Here is a 13,633-nt window from a genome sequence, read left to right as displayed (position 1 = left end):
AAGAGTGTGCAAAGTTGTCATCAAGGCAAGGGGTGGCTACTTTGAAAAATATAAATATAAAATATATTTTGATTTGTTTAACACTTTTTTGGTTACTACATGTTTCCATGTGTTATTTCATAGTTTTGATGTCTTCAGTACTATTCTACAATGTAAAAAAATGTCAGAATAAAGAAACCCCTTGAATGAGTAGGTGTGTCCATACTTTTGACTGGTACTGTATATATATCAGTAAATTCACAATTTTATATGATAAGATATATCACATAACAGAGATTTTAAAAACACAGAATGCAACAAAAATGTTACTGTGCCTCACTGATGTGACACTGAGCTGTTTGGTCGTCGGCAGGTTTGAACTGAGGGTGATCATCTGGAACACAGACGAGGTCATTCTAGAGGATGATGACATCTTCACTGGAGAAAAGTCCAGTGATATCTTCGTGCGGGGGTAAATAATGTTCCTTTGAAAGTATGTTTTTCTAACTTCTGGAGGTGTACTAAATATTAAAACCATTTCTTCTTCTTCTTCATTTCATTCAACAGCTGGCTGAAGGGTCAGCAGGAGGACAAGCAGGACACAGACGTCCACTACCATTCCCTGACAGGGGAGGGTCTCTTCAACTGGCGCTTCATCTACCCCTTTGACTACCTACAGGCTGAGGAGAAGATTGTCATCTCTAAGAAGGAGTCTATGTTTGCCTGGGACGAGACTGAGTATAAGATCCCTGCTCGTCTCAACCTACAAGTCTGGGATGCTGATCACTTCTCTGCAGATGACTTTTTAGGTGGAGTGATTTAATTTCCCTCTACTAAACATTCACCATAATGATTTTCTGGGCTGTAAATGTTGGTCTTTCTGTGAATTTAACATTTCAGACTAGGGCTGATTTTTTATATTGAATTTGTATTCTGGGACATGGAAAGTACTGTTGTTGCAGTCATAACAACAACATCAACATAACAACAACAGCAACAGCTGAGAAACCTTTATGCATATTGAATAAATATGCATGATATTTTTGTCTATTCCTAGGTGCCATTGAGCTGGATCTGAACCGTTTCCCTCGTGGAGCGAAGACAGCCAAGCAGTGCTCCATCAACATGGTGCTGAACGAACAGGATATTCCCATGGTGTCCATCTTCAAACAGAGGAGGATCAAGGGCTGGTGGCCCTTCCTGGCCAGAGATGAGAATGACGAGTTTGAACTCACTGTATGTAGTGTTGACTGGATTAAACACAGTAAACTATACACTTGACAAAATGGTGTCTTTGATTAAACAAAGCGTGATAATTGAGTTACACTGTGAAGAAACTAGCTGAGTTAAAGACTGAACAGAGGTCAGTTTGGAAATGTAACAGATCAGTCAAAAGATAAAGAATGACTAGACCTCTTTTGTATACTGTATGAACCCCAGTGTTTTGGTAGTGATGTTGTTTGTGTCTTTGCAGGGGAAAGTGGAAGCAGAGCTGCAGCTGATGACTGCAGAGGAGGCTGAGAAGAACCCAGTAGGTGAAGGACGCAACGAACCTGAACCCCTGGAGAAACCCAAGTAAGAGCACCATTTAACCTACCACTTAGCTAACAAATACCGTGTCAAATGTTGGAGCCAACTCAATGTATTTCAACGAGGAAGGTGCATTGGAGTGGGGAAGGGACAGGAGCATGGTTTTTTTTGTGTTAAAACAGGTTGCACTAAAACAAAGCTCTACCATGCGGTCGGAACGCATCCTAATGTAAAGGTCCATTTGATTAAAAGACATAAAAATGATGGAATAGAGAAAAGGTCTTTTATGAAATTGCGTTGACTAAGTACTGGATTTGAACAGGGATAATCATACTGGCCAATACAGAGCATCAGCAGTCCAGTTACTAAAATACCCTTTCTTTATGCCATCATTTTTATGGGATTGTTTATATTTACAGCAAACCGGACCTGTATCTTAAAGTCATATTTGGTAATCCTCTGAGTCTCTGTTTGATGGCCTTATAAGGCATTAGCGCAGTCTAACCAACCAACCCTGTTTCTCTCTCCCAGCCGTCCAGACACAGCCTTCCTGTGGTTCCTTATGCCTTTCAAGGCCATCAAAAACCTCATCTGCAACCAGTACTTCTGGCTCACGATCAAGTTAGTTGTGGCCCTGCTGCTGGTGCTCATCCTGGGCCTCTTCATATACAGCATGCCTGGATACATGGTCAAGAAGCTAATGGGGGCTTGAGAAGTGGAAAATCTTAAAAGGGATAGTTACTCAACAACTTCCAAACTCGATAATATATTAAACGACTTGTTTTCAGTAACAAGCATCTCCTCTTCTCATGGAGTCCCTGTAATGTTTTTGCCATTTGACAAGACAATCGTACACACACCATGTATCGTTAAAAAAAGGTACCAAAACCATGTCCAAGTATAAATAAATAATACAATAAATATGATTTATTATCTATATATATACATCCCTTTCAAATACCTGTTCAAGGACATACAGTAGTAAACATTTTAATATTATGGGGTTGCAAAAAACTTCAATCTACAAAGTAAAATGTTTTGTTTTGGAGTTCTGATTTTGTTCTTGCTTGAAGTCATGTATTAGCCTTGGTTTGCACTGACTGACTTTTCTGTGGCTGTTGATATTAATGTCTTTGTTTAACAGTGTGCAGTATGTAGTATATTACGTATAATCTGGGTTTTGTGAATAAACTGAGAAGAACAATAACTGAGCCTGTTTATCTTTGTCACTCCATGCATCTGAATCCAATCCATCTGAATCCAATCCAATCTGTTTTCAGAATATTTTAGCAAGAAATGAGGCATCACTATTATGGATCAACATTTCATCTGACTCCAAATGTCTCATGATCATGATGATAATGAGACATAATTATGAAACCGTACATGTTTATGGCAGGTCCAAAGAATTTTAACCTACTGTACCACAAGCTATTTTTCCATTTTATTATTAACTTTACTGCAGTCTAACCAACCAACCAACCCTTATTTGTTTCCTCCAGCAGTCCAGACACAGCCTTCCTGTAGTTCCTTATGCCTTTCAAGGCCATCAAAAACCTCATCTGCAACCAGTACTTCTGGCTCATGGACAAGTTAGTGGGGGCCCTGCTGCTGGTGCTCATCCCGGGCCTCTTCATATACAGCATGCCTGGATACATGGTCAAGAGCGAGGATTGTGTCCTTTATCCAAAACACACAGACACCTTTACCCAAAACACATGTATAGCCTACTATGTATAGCCTACTATGTATTCCATTTTTTCTTCAGTGGAGTGCATTGTTTGGTGTACCTAGATAAGCAAACGTTGTACAACGCTGCCCATTGAAACTTGACTGTGTCTGAGTGGTTCTTGTCTGTGAAGGTCTACCACGTCGATGTGCAGTTAGGTTTCAGCCTTTTGCATTGGACCTGGGTTCAAATACTATTCGAAATAATTTCAAACTTCAAATACTTCATCTTGAATGGGGTTGCCTGGCTTAGAATAGTCGCAAAACTGAAACCCCACCCATTTGGTATTCTAGGCAGTCTAGAGCAAAGTAGTTTCCAAGTATATGATCGATTTTAAATAGTATTTGAACCCAGATCTGTTACACATAGATATGTATAGTTTACTGGGATTTTACTGGAGTGTATTTGGTGTGGCTTGAGTATCGAACACACAGTGCTGTTCAGTTTTGAATTAAGGAGTTTGTTTCGATTTTACTGTTTATTTTGATTGTATGTCCCACAACCAACAAAATAACGGACCTATTGAAGAAAACGTTTTGTATGTTTAAAATCCTTCCGTTCTAAAGGTTGGTTTTCATAATTGATGTAGTATTATATAATACGTATTTTAATTTAAATTTAGAGAGTAAAGTCATAATAAATGCGCTTTACATTCACTTGCTCTCTCAAGAAAAAAGTTGGAGGATGCGGGCATCGATCCCGCTACCTCTCGCATGCTAAGCGAGCGCTCTACCATTTGAGCTAATCCCCCGGATATGTGTTACAGCGGCTGTGTAAATACAAGACCTTGTCAGTGCTGTGTTGAATTTGAACAAAAGAAATTGTAGGCATTGAGTAGAATAGAGATTCGACATTCATATCTAAAATTGTAGAGACATTTTCTTTCTACATGTATTTTGCTTGATTGATCTACGAAATTAATATAAGACTAATGCTATTCATTTTTTCAACACTGCAACACTTTGTGTGGAACAATATTAGCCCTTTACAGTCCTTGGATGGAAACGCACTCTTTTTTTGGGCCCTACTAATCTGCGCAATGATATATATAAAATATGATGGATTTACTGACAAGATACATGTCTCTCCGCCCTAACATTGGGAATCGTTGTCCACAAAGCAGCACGACGGACTGTCTAGATCCCGTCTATCCTTTATTTGGATTGGTGGATAAATCTCACTATTGTAATCCTGTTTTGAATATTCGATGAGGGTTGTTGACGTCAACCGCCTGTGTTCAATGGCGAGAGACGCTATGCTACTAGCCTCATAACATGAATATGCATATAACCATTTCGAGACAACGTTTTTTCTCAAAGTTGATGGATATCACTGGTCTTATATCAGTACACTCGTAACAACTTAAGCGTTACGAAACTTATATTCGATCAATAAACCTTACAAGCATTACACTACACTCGCAATAACATCTGCTAAACATGTGTATGTGACCAATAAAAGTAGATTTTTAGCAAATAAGCCATTAATTTATTTGTTGACCAAATTCAACACTCATTGACCTCCATACAAAAACTCCTTGCTTGGTATGCGAAACAGCGAAAATACGCCACCTGCTGGAGGGAGACAGATTTACCGCCGAGTTGGGCCTTTCTTCCTCTTCCTCTTCCTCTGTTTCGACTCTGTTTTGAAGCCACCGCGCCTCCATCTTGGCACTCCCCCACCATTGTAAAAAAAAAAAAAAAATGTGGAAGCTAAATGCATTAATTAATGTCAACATATGTTTTGGCTACGTTTATTCTATTATAAACACCTCAATGCATACTTTTACATTGTATTATATGAGCTAAGCATATATAAAAAGGTATTTAAAGTATAATTTTTTGAAAGTTTGGACGCTACTGTCCCCACGACAACCAAAGAATACTTAAATACACATAATTTTGTCATTGAAAGATTTAATTGAAATGTTGTAGAATTCCATTCACTCATATGGAGGACTGCTCCTTCTGAGGAGTGCAAATATCGCTGACCAGTGGCTTCAAAGCATCTCACTGGCCAATACAGAGCATCAGCAATCCAGGGTTTATATACATCATTGATTCTACCTGTAAACCAGCTGACCAAATTAGGCAACCAGTTTACCATATTAGGCAAGATTTTACTTCTGGGTTAACAGAGATTAGGGCCTACCATCGAGAGTGGGGCCCATAGGAGGGCCAGTGGGCTCTTTCCATGGTTTTCTGTGCCCACAATATTTTAGCGAAACAGAAATCAACAACAGTATTATAACAGTTTATTTCACAATCGTTTGTTTATTTACTTAATAAAACTCAAAGAGATGAGAGTTATGCAGACAGTCAAAGCACGTGAGAGAATGCAGGTCAGATTCTATTGCAGATGGCTGTAGGTTTGCATTGAAAAGGCAGTAGTACAGGGCAAAGGAGTTCTATTCCTTATGATGCTCATGATGACCAGCATCATTATGAACTGGTCATAGACCCCTAACTAACTCAGTGCATCCGAAACGGCACACTATTCCCTATTTAGGGCTCTACTTTTGACATTATTATTTTTTTTTCAGCTACCAGTCACTTTCTCCTATTCCCTGCCTACAGTATATGTACATATCTACCTCAAATACTCAAGTATCCCTGCACATTGTACATTTGGTAATAGCACTGACCCTGTATTTAGCTTCCTCTGTGTGTATATATATATATAACTGCACTGTTGGGTACAGCACACAAGTTAAGTATTTCACTGTACTAAAACTTGATTTGGGACGCAAACTCCTGACTTCATCGTTCTCTAAACTCAACATGAAATTAGTAAGACGACTCATTACAGCTGAGCAATATATTATAGCAAACCAAAAGTAGAAACACAGCAAAATTAGCAGCAGAAACGTGATATCATCAAATCAAAGTAAATCATTGTTTTCAGGCTCTTTTAAACAACACATTTTTACAGTTAAATTAAAAAAACAATTTGCTGCCATAGTCAGCCTACATAGTAACTCAGGTATTGTTAATACCAAATTAATTTTAAACTCATTATACATAATAAATACCATGGCATGTACCCAGACACTTCTGATTGAAGATAAAATCTCCACATAAATTAGTTTATGAATATATTGCCCATTCCCTGTTAATTTATGACATTCTCATGTTCAAATACAGCTAATCCAGAATGAGTACAGTCAAAGAGCATTGGTCATATCCTATACCTAAATGATTATTTCTGGACCACTTTCTTTAATGCATTTTCCCTTGATGTTACTACATGCCATCAACTGAAATAAAAAGCTTAAGCCTTTTCACTACCATGAGCATACCTTATAGTATTGTTTAATTTACATACATTTTGCACCAATTATTGTACCGATAGTAGTTAAAATCAAAATTAAAATCAATAAATAAGAAAGTAAAAACGAATGAAATATAATTTGTCATAGGTGATTTTGTTAGTCTACTTTAGGACTCTTGTGGTAACCTGTAATACAGCAACATGCACAAGGTGCTTTCTACGCTCCAGAATAGAACCAAAATGAGTTTTAGAAAAAGCACGAGTCAAACCAAAAGACAAACAAACAAATGCATTCAGACATCTACCTTATTTCAAAATCGTTCCTTTTTTGTCATATTTACAACTCTGAATGAATTGTGCAGGCCTAACACCCCCATAAATATCCCCTTGGTTTGGGTCATTATTCTGTGTTATACTATGTACCATGCTGGAACGACTAGGATATGTTCTGTTATTGTTGCTGCTACTGTGTCATTGGGGAGGGAGGGAGAGGTAGCTTATGACACTGAGATGTAATGGTGTATGTACAGTACATAGCCGAGGGGGAAGGAGGAGACACACATATATACATATGAAAAGAGAGGAAGAGAGAACAAGAGAGGGGCAAAAGAGAGGGAGAGGCAAAGAGAGAGAGACAGAGAATATGGATGGAGAGAAGGTATTAGAGGAGGGAGAGGGGGATGTGGATGGAGAGAAGGTATTAGAGGAGGGAGAGGGGGATGTGGATGGAGAGAAGGGTTTAGAGGAGGGAGAGGGGGATGTGGATGGAGAGAAGGGTTTAGAGGAGGGAGAGGGGGATGTGGATGGAGAGAAGGTATTAGAGGAGGGAGAGGGGGATGTGGATGGAGAGAAGGGTTTAGAGGAGGGAGAGGGGGATGTGGATGGAGAGAAGGTATTAGAGGAGGGAGAGGGGGATATGGATGGAGAGAAGGTATTAGAGGAGGGAGAGGGGGATGTGGATGGAGAGAAGGGTTTAGAGGAGGGAGAGGGGGATGTGGATGGAGAGAAGGGTTTAGAGGAGGGAGAGGGGGATATGGATGGAGAGAAGGTATTAGAGGAGGGAGAGGGGGATATGGATGGAGAGAAGGTATTAGAGGAGGGAGAGGGGGATGTGGATGGAGAGAAGGGTTTAGAGGAGGGAGAGGGGGGATGTGGATGGAGAGAAGGGTTTAGAGGAGGGAGAGGGGGATGTGGATGGAGAGAAGGGTTTAGAGGAGGGAGAGGGGGATGTGGATGGAGAGAAGGTATTAGAGGAGGGAGAGGGGGATGTGGATGGAGAGAAGGGTTTAGAGGAGGGAGAGGGGGATGTGGATGGAGAGAAGGTATTAGAGGAGGGAGAGGGGGATGTGGATGGAGAGAAGGGTTTAGAGGAGGGAGAGGGGGATGTGGATAGACAGATGGTATTAGAGACTCAGTATTCATCCTGGTCCAAGTGGGCCTGTCCATCAATCTCGTCATCATCTGGAGCAGCAAAGCCGTCCTAAAATACAGATATCATCAAATTTACAGAGAATGTTGATGATAACCCACAACCCTTGTATACTTTATAATAATATGAGTTAATATTTTATACATGAGAGAGGGGTAGAGCCAATTAAGGATAGCTAATTGCAATCTCTAGTTTAAATAAAGTTGGCTATTCTATACTTAGGGCTCTGTTCAATCCGTATTGCGGAAGTACAGATTTACAGCGTGATTGAAATTTAAAGACAATCCTCCCGCGTAAACACTGCTTAATTCGTCTCAAAAGGAAATTACCTTGACATTTCTATCACGCAATCTGTAAAGTTTTAGCGATACAGATTTAATAAAAGCCCTTGTACAGTATATGAACAAATTGAATTCACATGTCTGTGGTTGTGCGAGGTACCTCTGTGGCGTAGAGAATGTCCATGATCCTGGAGAGGTGAGGGTTGGTGTCACTCTCGTGTTCCTGACAGATCAGCTCAATGTCTCTCAGCTTACTGAAGTAGAAATCTCTCTCCTTCTCTAGTCCGTCCACTGTTAACTTCAGCTCCATCAACTACACAGGGGAAGAGAAGAAAATGTTGTTTCAAACACACAGGGAATGACAATGTAAATGTAGTACTCACTGAGTAGTCTTATGTTAGTTACATACTTAAACTATACTTACATTTAGTTTCCTAATATGCCCCAAATATATCCTTTATTGTCTACGTGACAACTGAGTAAGAAATTAGGATGCCAACTCTAGTGTGACCTTCCACTCACACATTCCAAAGACCAAAGCATGACTTAGCCCTGAGACGTGGGTGTAGGCTACGGTCAAGTCTCAGGGCTAAGCATGACTCTACTTGCAGTAAATAAAACCTGATAACTGAGGCAAAAGGAATATACGTTCATTTGTATTGAATACTGTCAATACTACAGTCATATGGCCCATTAGTTTACTTGACCTATGTAAAGGCCTCCTTACCCTCCCTGGGACTCTACCTGTTGGTTTAGCTCCAAGAGTTCCGCGTCGGTGCCCCCGTTCCGCGCCAGGGCCGGGGCCTTCCTCACATGCACAGTGGTGTTCAGCACCCTCTGGGGCGTGGGTAGGATCTTGGGCACCGTGGGCGAGTGCCTCTGGGGGCCTGGAATAATCAGATAGTGTTAGGGCTAGATTCAATCCGCGTCGCAGATCCGTGGTATAGCACGATCTAAAGTTAAAGGCAATGTTCCCGCGTTCACAGAGATTGACGGTAAACGCTGCATATGTCGGCTCAATCGGAAAATGACCTTTACATTTCCTTCGCACTACACTGTGGCTCTTCTGCAATACAGATTGAATTGGGCCCTTAGAACAGTAAACCTGCACTGCAACACTAACATTTAGGCCAGGATTCAATCCAAGGCGATTTATAGAACAGGCTTTTAAAGGTCATTTACAGTGAAAGTGATCTCGGAAAATGTAGGAGGGGGGGGGGGAATGCCTTTAAAAGGAGCATTGTCAGATATCTAGTGCACTGCTGTCACGATTGTGTGGAGAGACAGACCAAGGCGCAGCGTGCTCTGAGTTCCACATATTTTATTAAGTGAAACTTTGAACAAAACAAATAAAGAAACAACGAACCGTGACTTCAGAGGTGCTACATGCACTAACTCAAAACAAGATCCCACAAAACACAGTGGGGAAATGGCTGCCTAAATATGATCCCCAATCAGAGACAACGATAAACAGCTGCCTCTGATTGGGAACCATACCAGGCCAACATAGAAATAAATAACCTAGACTAGAACACCCCCCCAGTCACACCCCTGGTCAGGGCGTGACAACTGCTCTATAACGCGCCTTGGATTGAATCCCAGCCATATTCATAGTAAATGTAAACAAAATACTATTAAACAAATAGTAAACTAAAAGTAGTCAAAACACTAGTAAACATCTTGAACAAATACTAATTGTTTGTCATCCCATGCGTTCAAAGCTATGGATACAACTACAGCATTTCAATGAGAACCATGTTGAAAGCATACCATCATGTTTTGCCTGTGGTGTAACCAATGAGAACCACAATTATCAATTCACTACATAAAGGATCACTAGACCAAAATGCATTTATAGATTGGAAAATAATGTATTTGTGTTCATCAAGTCTGCAAAAGGTACTGTGGAGATCACAAGAATCCCTGACAGTCACCCACAGAGCTACCTTTCCTTGACTGTTTCTAAAATGCTGTGGATCGTGCAGTGCACACACACACACAGAGACACACACAGAGACACACACACACACAGAGACACATACACAGAGACACATACACAGAGACACATACACAGAGACACATACACAGAGACACATACACAGAGACACATACACACAGACACATACACACAGACACATACACACAGACACATACACACAGACACATACACACAGACACATACACACAGACACATACACACACACAGAGACACACATACACACACACAGAGACACATACACACACACACACAGAGAGAGAGACACACATACACACACACACACACACACTTGCAGAGCGCTGTGAGTGTTTTGAGCCATCCAAAGCTCAATCAGCGAGACAATCCCATTCAGAAGAGGTAGAACCATTCTGTTGGGTTACCTGCAGGGCCATGAGTTCTCTTTGGTCTGTGGGAAAAGTGATCACCTGGATTGGGGGCGGGGTTTACATCTTGTCCCTGTCTGGCCTGTAGCGGGTCGTACTCCTTCCCATCATAGTTGGCGTCAAAGAATTTCTTGAACCACTGCACAAACTCAAAGTTATCCTGGAACTTTCCTTTTACCAGCTTCTCCACAGGAATTATCTGTAGGAATAAGAAAACATGTTAGAAAACGTTTTGAGAGATGACATCTTTCCATTGAAGAATCTAGCTGCAAGCCCTCACACGGCTGCAGTCACAATTTGTTCGGGACACTACTTCTTTCAGTATATAAATGATTTACAATTCTTTACAGATGATGATAAATAGATAATAGCCTGACTTTGTCAACACCCATCCTCTTGAAGGCAGCCTGGAGAACCTTGAAGTTGTGTATGAACTCATGTTCCAGCTTGGCCTGGAACTTGACCTTCTTTAGAAGGACACAGCCTGGAAACAGCATGTCCATGAACTGACAGTATGCTGCCCCTGAAAGGTGTGGGGGGGGGGCATACTGCTATTAAACAACACAATGTAAACATCATCTCATTACTCATCATTTGAAAGGGTTTGTTGAGGTCCATGCCGACAGGCAAAACTGGTTGAAATGATGTCATCATAACCAAATTACAACCAGTGTAATGATGTCATTTGAACCAGATTTTCCCACTGGGATGGGGAAAGGACCCGTTCATTACATTCATTTGGGAGATGAGGGAACAATGGCTATGATGCCTGAGCCGGTTAATACATAAGGAACAAAAACAAAACAAAAAAAAGGTGATCAATGACGTCAGGAGGACTGGAGAAAAACATACCCGAGCAGAGCTGTTCTATCTTGGTGTAGGTGAGGTGCAGGGAGTCGTTGAGCCAGGCCAGCATGTCATGTCGGCTCAGGGTATCACAGGACACAGACGTAGCGTGCACATTCACTGCCATCCTCTACACCCAGAGAACAATAAAAACATGGTAAAGATGTTAAACTGGGCAGCAATTAAGCAAACTTCCTAGCTGTTTTGCAATGCTGCAAAACATAAAATGAATTGTGTGGTTAAAAATACAAGAAATTACTATTGTTCAACATCCAAGGAATAAATATGAAGATGAGGGTTCGTCACAGGGTCACAGAACATCATCAAATAGGGCTTTGTTCCAAAAGTGGCTTTGACATGGTCTACAAAGCCTGCCTACAGGGATTTGTCAGCAAGATTTTATCACTACAATACAGGAATATAAATATAACTTATGCCTAAAGTTGACAGTATAAGAGTACACTTTCTGGGCTAGTTTGATGTTGCAGGAATCTTTTATTTTTATTTTCAATCTTCTGTTGTCACAATAATCCTCTCAGATTAGACAGAATGTCCCAGTGCTTGATCCTCTCAGATTAGACAGAATGTCCCAGTGCTTGATCCTCTCAGATTAGACAGAATGTCCCAGTGCTTGATCCTCTCAGATTAGACAGAATGTCCCAGTGCTTGATCCTCTCAGATTAGACAGAATGTCCCAGTGCTTGATCCTCTCAGATTAGACAGAATGTCCCAGTGCTTGATCCTCTCAGATTAGACAGAATGTCCCAGTGCTTGATCCTCTCAGATTAGACAGAATGTCCTAGTGCTTGAAAGAAGCAGCACAGACAGGAAGGACACGTCTGGCCCTCAATTTAGTTTGAGTGTAAATCTACCTTTCTGCTGTTTTAGGAATACAATTTATTTACTAGGCTACATTTCTAGCAAAATCTGAAATGTAGAAACAGCAATCTCACATATTATCACTACAGAGATGTCTGGCACTGATAACCAACCAGAAATATTGTTTTGACCCAGGATATGTGGCAATGTGCAGAGGAATATGTATTTGATTATCACCACCTGTGTAGAAACGAAAAGAAAAAGCAGTAGCCACCGCATCGAGTGGCGTGAATAAAGTTTCGCCAATATGGCGCATATTTCTATGAAATTCAAAGTAAAGCCTTATAATGTATGAATGATCAGTCTGAGCCAGCAGAGAAGAAAGTCCTCTTTCCCTATTTCTGCCCTTGCTTTCAGCCTCATCATAAATGATTACATAGTGATATACAATACGCGATACAATACGTGCACCAGCCCTCCCATGAGTTTGCATTGAATAGCACTATCTGTCAAATCCCACGCGGCTGCACAATTAGGTAATAGCCTATAATGGAAAGTAGTCCACCTGCCGTAAACGGTTTTATACAGGGGTGTGTGTAGAAGGTAACTTACACCAGCGTGTATAATACAACAATCATTATTATTGTATTGTAAAAAAAAATGACAACCATAAACACAACAGACTATCGTTCGAGGAGGAGACGATTTTATTCTCGTCTCTAACCACTATTATATTCTAGGCCGTTGAACGGTACGCGACCTAACTCTAATACATTGTTCACAAAATGTATATACCTTGCTTTTAAACGCGGAAATGTGCTATTTATTGCATACCCAGAGAACAATGCATTTGTCCAATTTGCATTTGGTGCAAAGAAACAAAACCCTGCAATGTTAGTTGCTAGGCTATCCAAACGGCCGCCCGGACCCCCTCTGAAGGCCTCCCCGAATAGACACACACACAGAGACAGAGGACTGTCACTGTAAAGAGAAATATCCTCACTGGATGGACAAGAGACCCTTTATTTTGTTCTGAAACGCTAAATGCACCTATAAAATGTCAGTGTTTTGGCTATAGGCCTAAAGTCATTACTACTCACTGTATTCAGACAGCTATCTTTCTCTGTTGTTATTTCGCTGGCAGTATTGCTACGCTCCAATCCTCCGTTGTGGTTGTTGCCAGAGCTCCAGCTCGGTGCAGTGGTTAGTAACCGGCCGCCCCCCCACCGCTACCGACGCCCAGTCTGCAACAATCCGGCATTTATTGCGCATGCGCCAGACTCCATGCTGTTGGAGGCGCTTCTATGGTAAATAAATCAATAGGATGTTGGTCTGTTATATGGAGCAGACTCACTAGCCTACATGTGC

At 41.0% G+C, this 13,633-nt stretch overlaps 2 protein-coding genes and 1 non-coding gene across 4 annotated transcripts in view; 1 reads left to right on the top strand and 2 right to left on the bottom strand.

Annotated features, from left to right (window-relative positions):
- The window catches only part of LOC106611328 (otoferlin), a 57,795-nt gene extending 55,079 nt beyond the window's left edge, over nt 1-2,716 (top strand). The window contains exons 38-42 of the mRNA XM_045724957.1: nt 353-451; nt 547-788; nt 1,037-1,215; nt 1,454-1,554; nt 2,041-2,716. Coding sequence (XP_045580913.1) covers nt 353-451; nt 547-788; nt 1,037-1,215; nt 1,454-1,554; nt 2,041-2,221 — 802 coding nt within the window. The 3' untranslated portion in view covers nt 2,222-2,716. The remainder of the gene's footprint in view (nt 1-352; nt 452-546; nt 789-1,036; nt 1,216-1,453; nt 1,555-2,040) is intronic.
- A 1,200-nt stretch (nt 2,717-3,916) lies between these two features.
- trnaa-agc (transfer RNA alanine (anticodon AGC)) lies at nt 3,917-3,989 on the bottom strand. Its single transcript has one exon. It is a non-coding gene; the product is annotated as a tRNA-Ala (tRNA).
- A 3,725-nt stretch (nt 3,990-7,714) lies between these two features.
- On the bottom strand, nt 7,715-13,514 carry LOC106611329 (microtubule-associated protein RP/EB family member 3). Of its 2 annotated transcripts, none has more exons than XM_014211420.2 (7): nt 13,366-13,514; nt 11,453-11,576; nt 10,978-11,123; nt 10,643-10,799; nt 8,963-9,105; nt 8,379-8,531; nt 7,715-7,988 (listed from the first exon to the last, which is right to left on the bottom strand). In XM_014211420.2, exons 2-7 carry the CDS (start codon nt 11,571-11,573, stop codon nt 7,920-7,922), a joined length of 789 nt encoding a protein of 262 aa, XP_014066895.1. In that variant the 5' UTR covers nt 11,574-11,576; nt 13,366-13,514; the 3' UTR covers nt 7,715-7,919. The 2 variants fall into 2 exon arrangements, with proteins under 2 accessions (XP_014066895.1, XP_014066896.1); XM_014211421.2 differs by having other exon boundaries at nt 11,453-11,583; nt 13,366-13,513.
- Nucleotides 13,515-13,633: the final 119 nt, after the last annotated feature.

This window comes from Salmo salar, chromosome ssa09 (genome assembly GCF_905237065.1).
Source record: "Salmo salar chromosome ssa09, Ssal_v3.1, whole genome shotgun sequence".
Taxonomy (NCBI): domain Eukaryota; kingdom Metazoa; phylum Chordata; class Actinopteri; order Salmoniformes; family Salmonidae; genus Salmo; species Salmo salar.
The sequence above is the reverse complement of the archived record's forward strand: the minus strand, read 5'-3'. Positions and strand labels throughout refer to the sequence as shown.